General features: G+C 37.3%; 2 protein-coding genes across 7 annotated transcripts in view; one reads left to right on the top strand and one right to left on the bottom strand.

Annotated features, from left to right (window-relative positions):
* LOC106053202 (guanylate cyclase 32E-like) overlaps positions 1-9,472 on the top strand; it is a 126,947-nt gene extending 117,475 nt beyond the window's left edge. For both annotated transcript variants that reach the window (XM_056021777.1, XM_056021776.1), the window contains exons 19-24: positions 993-1,116; positions 1,431-1,569; positions 2,533-2,643; positions 3,481-3,579; positions 4,478-4,569; positions 5,584-9,472. In XM_056021777.1, coding sequence (XP_055877752.1) covers positions 993-1,116; positions 1,431-1,569; positions 2,533-2,643; positions 3,481-3,579; positions 4,478-4,569; positions 5,584-6,429 — 1,411 coding nt within the window. In that variant the 3' untranslated portion in view covers positions 6,430-9,472. The remainder of the gene's footprint in view (positions 1-992; positions 1,117-1,430; positions 1,570-2,532; positions 2,644-3,480; positions 3,580-4,477; positions 4,570-5,583) is intronic.
* Positions 9,473-11,557: 2,085 nt separating this feature from the next.
* LOC106053190 (uncharacterized) overlaps positions 11,558-15,661 on the bottom strand; it is a 127,927-nt gene continuing 123,823 nt past the window's right edge. For all 5 annotated transcript variants that reach the window (XM_056021771.1, XM_056021775.1, XM_056021774.1 and 2 more), the window contains 2 exons: positions 14,929-14,975; positions 11,558-12,389 (listed from right to left, as the gene is read on the bottom strand). In XM_056021771.1, coding sequence (XP_055877746.1) covers positions 14,972-14,975 — 4 coding nt within the window. In that variant the 3' untranslated portion in view covers positions 11,558-12,389; positions 14,929-14,971. The remainder of the gene's footprint in view (positions 12,390-14,928; positions 14,976-15,661) is intronic.

Genomic DNA, 15,661 nt, shown 5'->3' on the forward strand with positions numbered 1-15,661 from the left:
ATCTGCTGTACTGGGATAGGCCTATTCTGACAGACAAAACGGTAGACTTCAATCGCCCTGATCTGATGTTCATTGATAAAAAAGAAAAACCGCTAGCATTATCGAAATCGCCGTACCACTATCTCATAATTTAAGAAAAACTGAGATAGAAAAACAAAGAAAATATGGGAACCTAGGCTTGAGCGTCTATGGAAATTATCCAAAGTAACAATATACCCCATTGTTATATCAACCGAGGGGTTAATAACAATTGACCTCACAGATACCTTCAGGGCCCTTAACATTCCTAGTAACATCTTCGTTGCCTGTCAGAGGGCTGTACTGCTGCAGACCTGCCACATCACTAGAAAATTCCTCAGTGGAAACTGTTAAAGGTACTACGATGAATTTTGTATCTCTTTAACGAAACTCGACCCTGGCAGCGCCAGAGAATGACTTCTCGTTCATTTCTAACATAATAATAATAATAATCTTTATTGTCCGTAAGGAAATTTGTCTTACACTTTTGTGCATTACACCAAACGAAACATTATAACTATAATGGCTGCCTGGTCATGCGGTTTGCGCGCTGGACTGTCGTTTGGAATTATCAATGGTCCGGGGATCAAACCCTGCCCGCTCCCATCCACCGTCGTCCTGCGGGAGATTGGGACTAAGAAGTAAACTATCTTGAACTCTAAAAGAACATCCGAAACATGTAAAACATTTTACAAAATACATTCATTCATTCACTCCCTCTTGTCTTTTATATTACTGTAAATTGAATCCAATTCATTGTAATAAGTCCAGACCTAATGTTTGACTGGAATGTAAATGTAGTCTAGTAACAAGGGCAATCGAAAGTGTTTATAGTGGCAGCTAAGACAAAACATCGGAGCACTAAAGAATTTGTGTCTGCAGCTAAAACTAAGATATACTTGTATTATGTTAGTTTTATGACATGCTTGTAGGCGAAACTTAGCTTACGCTTTTCTGGACTTGTCCACATGTAGGTCAGTGGCCGAAAAGCTGAAACGTGGTCATCGAGTGGAGCCTGAGCAGTACGAGCAGGTGTCCATCTATTTCTCGGACATTGTTGGTTTTACTCAGCTCAGCGCCAGTAGCACTCCTATGGAGGTCAGTAATAGCTAGTGGAATCAGGGCCGACAATCGGACCACAAATCTATCTTGCTACCTCCCTTTCAGCACTATTAATTGCACAAACTCTTTCTTCTGTTTGCAACTTCTAACATTTTATAACCCTCTAACTATAATAAAACGATTGAAATGTTGAAAAAGTTGGATTATTACATTATCTACCCTTCTCTATTTCTGTATCTTTTCCACACTTCGACACGGAACTAATTAAGATTAAGTCTCTTTATTACTTTTAAAATGTAAAATATACTTGTACCTTAGTAACTACCATAGATTATTTATCACGTGACCAGGTGGTTGACCTTTTGAATGATCTGTACACATGTTTTGACTCCATCATTGAAGAGTTCGATGTCTACAAAGTGGAGACTATCGGTGATGCTTACATGGTGGTGAGTGGTCTGCCCATCCGTAACGGCGACAGACATGCCGGTAGGTATTAATTGAATCTGACAGAAATAGACATTTCTAGCATACGTGAGTAAAGTGAAACTCGGCGAAAGTGAAACTCGTCTTTGGGTCTAGGGGTGCACGGCGCAAGTCTGAGTTAAACCCAAAAAGAAAGACATTTGTATATAGATGTGATATTCTTATTTTTAATCTATAGATTTGTTTCATTAAGATTTCCGAAGAAAACTTTTACTTTTAAAGACGAAATGCTTTACTTTTTGAAACACCTTCTGTCCCCTGGCTCTCCAGGCTCTCCTTTACATGGATACACACATACTGATATTTTTTTTTTAGTTTCTTTTGCGTGCGAGCGTGCGTGTGTGTGTGTGTATGTGTTTAGTTACACAATGCAACGCAGAACACAAGAAGATATAAATACACATAAAGAAATAAATTTATTTATATATAAAGTGGTATGTGTGTGTGAGAGAGTGTGTGTGTTTGTATGTGTGCGTGAGAGCGTGTGTGTTTGTACGTGTGTGTGTGTGTGAGTGTGTGTGTTTGTATGTGTGTGTGAGAGTGCGTGTGTTTGTATGTGTGTGTGAGAGTCTGTGTGCTTGTATGTGTGTGTGAGAGTGTGTGTGTTTGTATGTGTGTGTGAGAGTCTGTGTGCTTGTATGTGTGTGTGAGAGTGTGTGTGTTTGTATGTGTGTGTGAGAGTGTGTGTGTTTGTATGTGTGAAAAGAAAACGGAAAAATGTACCCCCCCCCCTTTTCTCATTTAAACAATCCTGACTCGGAGTGTTGCCTGCATTCATACTAAGTATAGGTTTCAAAACTAATACAAAGTAGAAATAAACACAGAATAGGTTACCGAGTCCGTGCAATAAAAGAGAGATATATTTTATTTGTCTTATCAAAGATCTTTGATGAATGCAGTTTACTTGAAGTCTTTTTACAAAAACTTTGCATTAACAAATTTGACAATTATTTCATTTCTCTGCAGGTGAGATCGCTTCCATGGCTCTGGAACTGTTGGAAGCCATCAAACAGAAAAAGTTCAGAGTCCAAGGCTCAACAAACCACGTGCTCAAAATACGAATTGGAATCCACTCGGGTAAGAGACTAGAGACTAGACAACGTAGTGACTTACATTCAGAAAAAGAGGCAAAATGTGGACCTAGTAACTTAGAAGCAAGATAAGGACTTAATGACTTAGAAGCAAGATAATGACTTAGAAGCAAGATAATGACTTAATGACTCAGAAGCAAGATAATGACTTGGTGACTTAGAGAGAGGCAAGATAAAAACCTAGTGACTTAGAGAGAGGCAAGATAAAGACCTAGTGAATTAGAGAGAGGCAAAATAATGACTTAAGATAAAGCAAGATAAAGACCTAGTGACTTAGAGAGAGGCAAAATAATGACTTAAGATAAAGCAAGATAAAGACCTATTGACTTAGAGAGAGACAAGATAAAGACCTAGTGACTTAGAGAGAGGCAAGATAAAGACCTAGTGACTTAGAGAAAGGCAAGATAAAGACCTAGTGACTTAGAGAGAGCCAAGATAAAGACCTAGTGACTTAGAGAGACATGATAGGAATATATAGAGAGGCAGTCTTGGGGATGGTATTTGAACCCATGTAACGTTTCTATATTGGATTCCCAATTGGATTTTTTTCTAGTACAATATTTGAGTAATAGTTTATTATGGGTATTTAATTTATATAATTACTGTGTACTGGTATATTGAAATTAAGTCTACAAAAATGGTATAATGGTAAAAAAAAAAGTTTGAATACACTGCCATGGTGTCCAATATTACCAGGGAGACAAAGAAAGGATACTTTTTGATACGTTAGTATTTCCAAAAAAAAAAAAAGTGACCCCTCTCCTTTCAACTTTTTCTTGTTTTATTTCTGAACTTGACATTGTTTCGACATTCTCCCCAAAAGGTCCATGTTGTGCTGGAGTTGTGGGCCTTAAAATGCCTCGCTATTGTTTATTTGGTGACACGGTGAATACAGCCAATCGGATGGAGTCAACAGGGGAAGGTAATCTACTTTATATCAAAGCTTATATCAACTCGCTCTGTCTGTCTGGTACAAAGTTTTGGACACCTAGTCTATGATCAAGTTGAAACTTTAAGCAAATATTCATAAACATAAACAAGAGATGAATCAATAAAAAGAATGTTAACCGATTTGTCAGTTAACTACTGGCAATTAATTACTTTTTTTTATACCGACAAGGGAAATTAATCCTTCAGTATTTACAGACATGGCTAAATATGTAGGGTTTGGTCCCCTTATATAATTTTTGCATTATTTATATAACACTTATTCTCAGATCAAGTTGAAGTTTAAACAACTATTTATTGTGCAAAACAAAGTATGAATCAATTAAAAATAACCCAATTTGTCAATTAATTATTTTGCTTGTAATCAAACATGGGAAATAACTTCTACCTTATTGAGAGACATAGTTCTAGGTTGTAGAATATAATCGCGGACTATGGCGCATATTATGCAACATATGTATCTCATAGCTGAATTTAAATAATAGTACAGTGTCCTGACAATCTAACAACTCATAGTGTATATTGGTCTGTGAGTCTAGAACAAATAATTCAAAATATTCCAATTTAATAATTCTATTATATAATATAGTAGTCTCCTTACAAAAATGTTTATTAATATTAACATGATTGTTAATTGTTTTACAATTTCTTTTGTCAATCGACTTAGGGATGCATTTTAATTCTACTTTTTTATGTATTTTAATTCTACATTTTTATGTATTTTAATTCTACATTTTTATGTATTTTAATTCTACATTTTTATGTATTTTAATTCTACTTTTTTATGTATTTTAATTCTACTTTTTTATCGATTGTGTCCCTTTGTGGTTTTAAAGTTCTCATTCTTAGCATTTCACAACTTTTGTTTACAGCTCAAAGAATTCACTGCAGTTTAGACTGTAAAAAAATTCTCGACAAACTTGGTGGCTACACCCTGCTAGAGAGAGGCTACACCGAGCTAAAGGTGAGACCAAAGCTCTGAATATTGACTCCATCCTCTATAGTCTCTATAGGATGAATATATCGGAATGCATACAAAAAAAGACATGCATTTATTAGACTAAGAAACATTAGTGCAAATAGCGTAATTATTTTTGTAGACAATTTTTACCCTAAGTTGAAAGTAGTGAAAAAGTAAATTAGCATAATGACCCCAATAGTACATTCAGCAAGGCGAACCAAAAAGACTAGCTCCATAAACGCCATGTCCTCACAGATCTGTGATATTTGAACTTATCAGTATAAGAGTGACTTACTTATTTAATATTTTTTCCCACAACTAATGATCTTTACTACGAAAAGCATTCTTGTAGCCAAGGTATTAACATTACATATAGTTATTCATTTTTAATATTTTATCACGAACAGAAGTTATTCGAGTTATTTACCAATAGCCACTAAGGTCACAGCAGTTTTTCAGAATAACTGTTTACTTAAAAAACAACTTTTGTATTGCGAGAATCTTTCATGCTATAACACGCTCAGTGTGCTCTGGTCCAAGCTCTCTTGGCAGCCTGTAGAACGAACTAAATGTCTTGAAGTAGGTTTCCTTGCTGCCTTTAGGAACTCTGCAAAAGCAATCAGCTGGAGTGGAACTTCGAGCTGAATCCTACTTTGTAGGCCAAACTTAACACTTGTTAAAAGAATATATGTTTGAGACCAGAGATGATCATTTACTTGTTGTCCATTTCCTGATCAAATTTTAATTTAATTATGTTTTAGTTTAGGTTTTCCCTTACTTTAATTATGTTTTGGTTCAGGTCTTCCCTTAATTTAATTATGTTTTGGTTCAGGTCTTCCCTTAATTTAATTATGTTTTGGTTTAGGTTTTCCCTTAGTTCTGTACTAAATAGTTGCGTCATTTCTCTCCAGATCGACAGCAAAAACATTTTGCGATTTTTTGAATTACCTTTTTTGATACCATAACAAAGTTATTTATTGATAATAATAAACCTTTTATTGTTTGTTTCTTGCTCAGGGTAAAGGCACCCTCTTGACCTACTTTCTCAACTCCGAGGACCTGAAGTATAGACAGAAACGTATCACGCAATACAAGAAGATGGGCAACGATGGACGATGTGTGTCCACATCTAACCTCGACTACACCGGTAGAATTGCTGGGGGAAAGTTGTCCAAGTTTAAATTCCCTTCAAATAACCGGGACTCCACCGGGACGGATCGGGGCAGCTGGATTAGCAGCTTAAACACGTCCATAGACAGCGCGTGCTCAGATGTAACTGACCAAAGACAATCGTTCGGACGCCTGTCACAGCTTCAGTACTTTGAACCATCCATTCCTCCCGCTCTACCCAATGAGTTCGTCTCGTCCACTCTACCAAGGGCTTGTGGCTTCAGATACAATGCATACATGACTCCCATAGCCGAGGACCCGTCTGGTCCTTGCGAATCGAGTCCAATGGAAAAAACTGTCTCCTTTCCGAATTCAACATTTTTGGACAGCTATCAGTCATCCGAGACTGACCCTCTGCTGACCAGTTCTAAGCCCTGGACTAACTCCATGCCCACCGACATGTTTCAGACTCCAATTGCTAGTAACCTGAAGGACAGACCCCGGAGCTTGGGCTCGGGTTCAGGTGAGCGTAACACATGTGTGGTGTGGGAGGAGCTTCCAGGTATCAGTGTACAAGAACCCCAAGAAAGTTTGCAGGAGGAATCAGACACCATTCTCAACTCAGACCCGGAAGTCATTACTCAAGGCTCATCAAACGGAACTACCTCTACGGACAGGAGCGCGGGAGTCAACAATGCTCAACAGGTTGAGCTCATCAACGCTGACGTAGACAGTTCACCCTATAGACCTTGACCTATTATGGTTTTTATTGCTATGTATTGAGAGCTTTGAGTACCAAAAGGATCACTCTACTAACTCGTGAATTTCCATGAACCTTGAACATATCAAATGTCCTATTTATCAAAGCTTCTCATTGCATGAGTTGACCGTTGTGGGAAGTATTGTTAAATCATAAAACCAATGTTCAGAGGTTCGCCTTATTATACCAGTGCTTTCAGACTGAGTCGCAGACTCATTTAAACCTTTAAATCACAGACTCATTCAAACCTTTGAGTCACGGACTCATTCAAACCTTTGAGTCGCAGACTCATTTAGTAACGATGTCCTCCATGTATTCTTGGTGATCATATATATATATATATATGTACTTACGTTGCTATAGTAACGAGTGGATTGTTTTCTACACTGCCAGTGAATTGTTTCGTCATGATATTTGGTTCATATTTTTGTTCGACATTTCATTTTGGCCCAAATAGAAACAGATGGACGCAATGACCACCACATCCCTTTGTAGTATTAACATAGGACACAGTATGTGACAAATGGATAGTAGTATTAACCTAGGACACAGTATGTGACAAATGGATAGTAGTATTAACCTAGGACACAGTATGTGACAAATGGATAGTAGTATTAACCTAGGACACAGTATGTGACAAATGGATAGTAGTATTAACCTAGGACACAGTATGTGACAAATGGATAGTAGTATTAACCTAGGACACAGTATGTGACAAATGGATAGTAGTATTAACCTAGGACACAGTATGTGACAGATGGATAGTAGTATTAACCTAGGACACAGTATGTGACAGATGGATAGTAGTATTAACCTAGGACACAGTATGTGACACATGGATAGTAGTATTAACCTAGGACACAGTATGTGACAAATGGATAGTAGTATTAACCTAGGACACAGTATGTGACAAATGGATAGTAGTATTAACCTAGGACACAGTATGTGACAAATGGATAGTAGTATTAACCTAGGACACAGTATGTGACAAATGAATAGTAGTATTAATTTAACTAGAATGTCAAAATATTATAAATATATACAAATGAAATATAAATACTATAATATATATCCGTTTCTATTTACAATATAAAATGTATGAACTAGCAGGATGTGATTACAAGAAGTAGTGATTAAACATCCAAACCTTATTGTGATATCCACTGGATATTATCTTTATCATGTGATATCCACTAGATATTATCTTTATCATGTGACATACACTGGATATTATCTCTAATACACATTATGTTTTATTAGAAAGATTTTTTTATTCAACGTTTTAATTTCTGGCTTGACAAGTTTTGGATAATGTTTTTTGAATAAAATGAGTTATTATGATTATTTTTAAGCTTCGGGAAGGGGAATACACTGCATCCCTTGAGTACAGGTTCTCAAAGTCAAGTAGACATTAAATCAAATATGCTATATTGATAGTCCATTGAGGGCTATTGCTATTTTATCAGGTCATAATTTTAGCATTTTAAAATTAGCTCTTCCTTCTAGCCAGGCGAAAAACAACTTAGCAACCAAGAAAATTTTAGGACTTGCGGATAGGCTCAAAAGACTTTTATATATAACATATGTAACATGATTCCGTAAATCTGTTTCATAATTGGCATACAATGTCCAGAGAAATTTGCTTCGTCTTTTCCTATTGTACATAGGAGCTCATTATATATATTATCACCCTTTTCATCATATGTTAATCTGGTTCGTCACCAAGATGTTTTCAGTTAGTTTCGGTTATATGTTATTTTTTGTACAATTAGCCTTCGTGTATGATTTATACTGAACTAGTATCCACGGTGAGGACGAAAAGAGACTATAAATTCGCATTGGTTCTGTCTGCTCTGGACGTGGCAAAATATGTAGGTCACAGCTGGGGCTGCAAAGCTACGTGAAATACTGAACTCATTAATCTTCGGACTCAAACAAGCCTTACCTATATATATATATTGAACTAGTGAAAGTTATAACATCTGAAACTAAATGGCCCATACATTGATTATAATCTCTATTGTATAAATACATGCATATTGCTATTAATAATGTTGGCATGCATTGAACTTTAATTGTAGTGTCATGGCATGCACATTTATTTATGTATTCAATGTTGTCTGTACATGGTGTGTCTTGTCTATGTACATAGATTATCATATCTTTTTATATTGTACACATTTCAGGTGATGTTATTGTACAATTTTATAAATACTGTAAACATTTGAAAACGTTTGAACCTCCTGCTTCACTTTATCTTGCCTTTAGACCATAGCACAGTGTTATGGGCCGGACATGGCCCGCGGACCCTAGTTTGTGCATCACTGCCTTAGCACAAGTATAAACTGTTTATGTCTAGCTTGGAGTCACGAAGACTCTACTCCCAAAATTGGAATAATATTCAAAATGCTTGAAACCCATAATATGTTGTACACTACTTTCTTCTTATTTACGTGCTTAGAAAAATATGTGATTGTAAATGCCGTAACATAGGTCTCTAGAAAACATTCGCTGCAATACTTTACATGCTTCATTCTTAGTTATCTTTATTTAAAGATTCTTTTTGACTCGCTCTTCCTTTTTTTTTTTTTCAAAGAGCAAATTATGTTCGTCTCGAAATCTATTTTTAGCTTTTATAGTTATCACGTGACAGAGTGCACCTGATCTTCTTTTCTCTTAGTTTCAGAACAGTTTTTTCCTCTCAACCAATCAGCTGTTAGATGAACTTCTCCTATTGAAGTCCATGAGGTGTCGTGAATTATACAAGTACTATTTAGTAGCATTCAGTTACTTCTTCAGATTTATCCCCCTTTAAAATAAAAATATTGCGATGTATGTATGATTCGAACATCTTTCCCCTGTTTTTATGCAAGATTGTTGACAAGTATTGCTCAGTTGTTATTATTTCATCACTGTAACATTTGTTATAGGCTTGTGATTTCATCATCATGTCGCCTAATTTGTATGTTTTCACAAATGATCAGGTCCCATCACCATGTTCAGCTCATAAAAGTATTTGTTACCAAATATTCAAAATGTTTTCACCTTTTCATAACGTTGAATCAAATCTATTTAATGTAGCATTGTGAACATCTGTCTGTGGGTTCTATATAAGGATCTAAAATTCGAATCTCACATCGAAATATGTACGACTCCCTTGAATTCAGCCATCTCTAATGGGTAACCGGAAGTACCTGGCATTTTTTGAGGAAGTTAAATGTTTTGGTTGTTGCGCTGTCCTGTCCTAACGACACCCTTGTTAACCCTCGACCATAGAAACGGATGAGCTTTTCATCAACTTCATAGATGTCCAGAAGAGGTACTTATAACAGGAGGATTACGAATGTAGCCATTTTTTTACAAAGCTTATAAGCTTTTGCTGAATGAAGATTTTCTTAGGGGCTACACTGGATTATTTATCTTCTTATACATTTTATATATGTATTTTAACATTTTGATACACAAGTTAAGTTCCCCTTGCGGTCTATAGGTCAGATGATGTAAAGGTCATATGTTTCTATTGCTACGGTTGACGAGGTTGCCATGCGTCCAGTGAACAACGACCAACCGCCTTTTCCTTTTCCCCAACTAATGTTAGGCACCCATTAGAGTTGGGTAGACTTATAGGTGCCCTAAAGATCCCGAATTAATAAAATCCTAGTCTTTGCTAGATTCTTACCCGAGCACCTCAGTTCGGAAGCCAAGCGTTTTAGCACTCGGCCACCGCGCCTGCAAAAAATTATGTTATGTTTATTTACTTTCATTCTGTTTGTTCATAAGTCTGTCAATCATGGCCATCGTTTGTTCATAAGTCTGTCAATCATGGCCATCGTTTGTTCATAAGTCTGTCAATCATGGCCATCGTTTGTTCATAAGTCTGTCAATCATGGCCATCGTTTGTTCATAAGTCTGTCAATCATGGCCATCGTTTGTTCATAAGTCTGTCAATCATGGCCATCGTTTGTTCATAAGTCTGTCAATCATGGCCATCGTTCATTATGTCCTTTTGATTAAGTCTGTTCCTGAGGCAGATAATTAGGACTAGTGAAATTTACTCTTGTGGAGTGTCACCAGAGAATGCCGATCATCTCCTATAAGACTGCTATCAATAGGCCCGAAGAAGACACTGGCCCCAAAACACCTTTATATGACCCCCAAAAAACTTTATAGAAGAAAAACTATATTGAGAGCTGCTGAGCTGGAAACAATGGGCGGCGTTTGCTAAAAGGCTTAAACCAATTGGCTACCTATCAAAGGGACTCTGGTTCGATTCCCGACTCGATCTGAGTTGTTTGCTAAGCGCCTAAATGCAGCACTGAAAACCTCACAAATGCCCCCACCCTCCCCGACAGGTCCACAAAAGAGATTGGACCATAGCGCACTGAGCATCGCTACAATCATGAAAGTTGCGCTATATAAAATCCGCTTTAAATAACAACTGTGGTAAAATTCATCAAAGGTATTGGACTAATCATTTGAATTTTAAAAAAAAGTAATGATTCCCCTTTCAGACCTTGCGATCTATGGGGCTAATGATGTTAAGGTCTTCTGTTTCTTTGGCCAACGGTTAAATAGCAGGGTGTTATGTGACCAGCACAACGACCAACCGCCTTTCCTTTCCCAAACTTAAGTCAGGTACCCATTACAGATGGGTGGACGCGGGCCCTAAAAATCCGGAAATTAAAATCCCAGTCTTCACCCAGGAACCCAGGTTCGGAAGCCAAGCGCCTAACCCCTCAGCTACCGCGCCCCAATCATCTGAAGCTTCTAGCATAAAATGAGAAATGGCTTTGTTAATCACGGTCCTTTTAATCATGGCCCGTCATCCATTATGACTCTGCCAATAATGGCCCTCTATTAATAGTTATATTTTTATCAAGGCATCAGCATGTCCATTCAGGTCCTTTCAACCGTGTGGCAATGTCCGTTATGACTTTATGCCTCAGTCCTAGTTCAATTAACTCCTTCCCTCCGTAATTATTTACCACATTCTGGTGAAATCAACGTTGGTATCGTCAGTTAGGAGAGAAAGAGTTAATAATACTTGAATGTTAACCCTAGCCCTGCTCGTTACAGTCCACAACCAACAATAAACAAAATAGAAACAACATCTTCTAGCACTAAATTTGACAATTTGGCCACTTTTATTTTGAGCTGAAATAAAAAAAAAAAAACTTGCCAAAAATAATTAAAATTTCCTAACATTTTTTCCCTTTAGTTTTGGAAAATAAAATAATAAAATAAATAAATAAATAAAATAAAGGAAATAAAATAAAATTGATTTGACAAAAGTCGACTCGTTTCCCCAAGATGAACTGGGGATTAATTCGTTCAAACATCTTCTGGAGTGAAGGTTGAATTAGAAAAAGAAAAAGCTGTTGAATTTTGTGCTTTGCTGTTTTCTAAATTTTCCAATTTTTCGGTTCGAGGATGTTAAAAGACAAATCTTCAAGTGGCCGGGCAATCTGTGGACACTGCCTCTTCATGTGGTTTCAGACTAGACCTTGTGGACACTTCCTGACCAGACAATTGGCTTTCCATCTCGTTGATTACTTTGCCTTTGTTCGCCCCTTCAAATTTAATGCATTGTAAATGATAGAGACATGCTTATTATTTAAATGATGTTGCTTCACTGCAGTGTTTTGATTATTTTTTTATTAGCCTTTTCTAGACTTTCGGTATATAAGAAATACTCAAGAGGAGAAAAAACAAAGAAACTCGGAGAGGAAATAACCAAATGTCCGAATCTTCATGTCGAGTATAGCCACAAGGCCTTAACCAACTGATACCATTAAAGGGGGCTTGGTTCGCTTCTTTGTCCAGCTAGGGTGCTGGATACCATGGCGCCCTTTTCTGTTAGCGGGGCGAGGCAGTATCAGAGCAACTGTACCCTCTCCATCTGGTGACTGGCCAGCTCTGCTAACGCCACGGGGTGTGGCTTGTTAACATAGCACTGTAAAATAAAAAAAAATTATACATAACTATTATAAGATCAATGATTTGAAAATTGAATTAAATTAGCTGTTTTAAAATTTGAACCTTGTGTCACATCTCATAAAAAACACAAACACACCCTCTTCAGAATACAGATTTTACGTCTGCCACTATTTGTTTTTATAACGAAACAACTTTACATAGGTCTACCAGGCGTCCTGCAAAAGGAGGACATGCCTTCCATTTTGAGATCGTGTCCTCGTTATTGTAAGCATGGGTTTAAATTGTGAACATGTCCGCTTTTTACTCTGTTGTTTACTGCAGTGCCATATTATTGCACAATCCTTCGTATCTTGAGGTTGAACTAATTCAATCATTCATAGCAGTAATGTATACATTTTAAGACAATCTCCAACACACCTAAGATTTACATATATTCTAGTAATCAAGGGTGTTAAAAAAAATGTATCTTATAGCCCCGTAATAATTTTTTTCTTTCGCATTTATAGGTCTAACGTTAACATTGAGGGGTTTTCATTGATAAAAACCCACATTGCGCCCTTTTTATTTGGACAAAGATGCCAACAATTCGAAGAAAATGTCGTGCATAGAGTTCCACATAAGATTTTGTACTATTGTAAAAACTCGCTTTGTTTCGGAAATGTTATTGAATTAAGTAGTTTTAAAGCGCATAAATTACGGACGTCTCATAAAATAAATTCTAAGTCTAATTTTTACAATTCAATTTATTAGCTTGCAAACTCGTCATGGGTTCAAAACAACTGGAACCTGGACACGGGTTTCAAAAAACTTCTCTAACACAGTGATAACTCTAGTTTGACCTTTGTGTTGTTTTTTTAAATAGTCATCTTAATTTGTACAAATACTCCTTCTTCCCTAGTGCTATTAGAGCATGGAAAGGGTTGCCTGAGCTAGTCAAGAAAACCAGTGACTTGGCAGAATTTAAGTCATTGGTTAATATTCATGACTGAATGCATGACGCGTAGGACGTAATCATCTTCTTTTTTTTGAAGTAACGTCTATATTATATAAGATAAGAAATAAATGTGTTCTATTTCGACCAAATTGTCATTGGAAATTCGCGCTTGAGTTCAATACAGAATTAGATAATGAATAGACTCTTATAAACATTTTGCGTTTGTAGAAATTAATAGATGAACTGCTAGAATTAATTTTTCTTATCTTATCTTATCTATATTTATACAGACGTTACTTCAAAAAAGAAGAAGATAATTACGTCCTACGCATTTCACGAGTCGATTTAGTTATTCATTTTAATCAGTGACTTAAACTCTGCTAAGTTGTTGTTTTTTTTGGCTGATTCAGGCAACCCATTCTCATTCTCTAATGGCGCTAGGGAAGAAGGGACACTTATACGGTTTGTTTTAGCGTATGGAATAAGAACTGCGCCTCTATCTTTGTAATACTTCTACAAACCTCATGCGACGCTGTCACAACCTTACTAAGGGGTCGACTCCCAGTTCGGCATAGCATTTCCTTGATTGAGACCTGATCTCTATAACTTGACTCCTAAAATCCGTCTTAGCCATCATTGTTGAGCCACATTTAGGCTTTTTAAATTTCGGCAGATGACTATTCACTGGACTTTATTAATGGAGTCCAGCCACTGGCAGAAAGCACTCTGGACGAGGGGGGGGGGGGTTCAAGCTCAAAACCCCCGTTTGGCTACTCTCAAGCATTTTGAGTGTGTAATTTAGGTATTTTTAGCTTCAAAACCCGCTGAAAAAAAAAGAGGGGGGGGGGTTAAAACTCAAAACGCCATTTCGCTTTTCTGATAGCATTTTGAGTGCGTAATTTTTTTTATTTTGAAGAGGTGGTTTATAGCTGCAAACCCCGCTGGTGGGGGGTTTTAAACACAAAAGCCAAATTGACTACGCTCATAGAATCTGGTGACTGATGCTTTCCCCAGCTCCGGGAGCTAAGGGGGGGGGGACCTGTCTGAGCAGTCACTCGACTTGTATGGTAGCTACGAGGCATTAAGCCGAACGGCCAGAGCACTACGGGAGGATTAGTCCTTCCTGCTCTGATTTTTCAATAGGAGTTCATCTCAGATGACTGATGTTTAGTCTTATATTGAAGAGGGGGGGGGGGGTATCGTAAATTTCGGGGGGGGGGGGGTAAAATCAAAATCCCCCTTGGCTATGCTCTTGGAATTTGGGGAATTGTCGTTTACATTTTTTTTGTTTTTTTTTATAGAAGAGGGGGATTTAACTGCAAACCCCTTGGCTGTGCTGGGGCAAGTGATGGCTTAGTATTAAAATCTTTTAAAATAAACAAAATCTAAGCAAAAAATCAGTCACTAAATTCCGAACCCCCCCCCCCCCCCCACCGGCTACCTACGCCCATGACTATCCCAATACCCCACTATTTGTTTTGGAAACTCGAAAACTCTAAACGAAAAGTCTTTGTAGAGTTACTTTAAGCACACGATTCTAATAATTTAATTTTCATTCTGAATCAGGCAAACTACAATAGGTATAATTAAATTTATGTGGTTAACTTTAACACTAGTTTACCTTGTAGGCCGTCAGCTTCCGCCTGATCCCAGCCACAAGAGATTCACCTGTAGGACATTCAACAAAACTTTGAGAATCAAACAAAAGCCTTTTCCTATCATCATCATAATAGGCATGATCTAAGCGAGGCCAATCGTTATAGAGAGCCTGAATACTTACCTGCAACGTCACAACCTGTGGGCAGTTTAGACCAGTAGCTTGTTGTCACGTCACAGGTCTGTACGAAATGGCAACGAGCTATTGGTCTAAACTGCCTACAGTTGGTGACGTTGCAAGTCAGTGTTCAGGCCTTCTGTAACACATAGTCTCGAACTAAATCTAATAAACTAATCTGAGATAATTCTACAATGGAATGCTATCCACCATGGTACTCATAAGTAACCCCTAACCGTTAAGATGATCGACCCTCAACTGCGACATGGAAGGTCAAGTCCCAAAGAGATATTACATTTTAGTGGTGTTTTAAATTCTAATACATCTTAGGTTACTTCATTTATCACTACTTCATTAAAAATATTCAACCATCCGAAACCCTACACTAATGTTTTTAGTCGGGGCCGGTCTCAGGCATACGCTAACTAAACAGCTTCTTAGGGCCTCCGATTGGTGGGGGCCTCGTATCAGACTTTCAAATATATTTATAGAGATAGCGAAACTTGTGCTCAATATTAGTGTTGGAGTTCACTAAGTTTTTAATAAATTCCGTAATTTTATTTTTGGCTCTTCATTTTTC

The sequence above is a fragment of the Biomphalaria glabrata genome, chromosome 2 (assembly GCF_947242115.1).
Source record: "Biomphalaria glabrata chromosome 2, xgBioGlab47.1, whole genome shotgun sequence".
NCBI classification, from domain to species: Eukaryota; Metazoa; Mollusca; class Gastropoda; family Planorbidae; genus Biomphalaria; species Biomphalaria glabrata.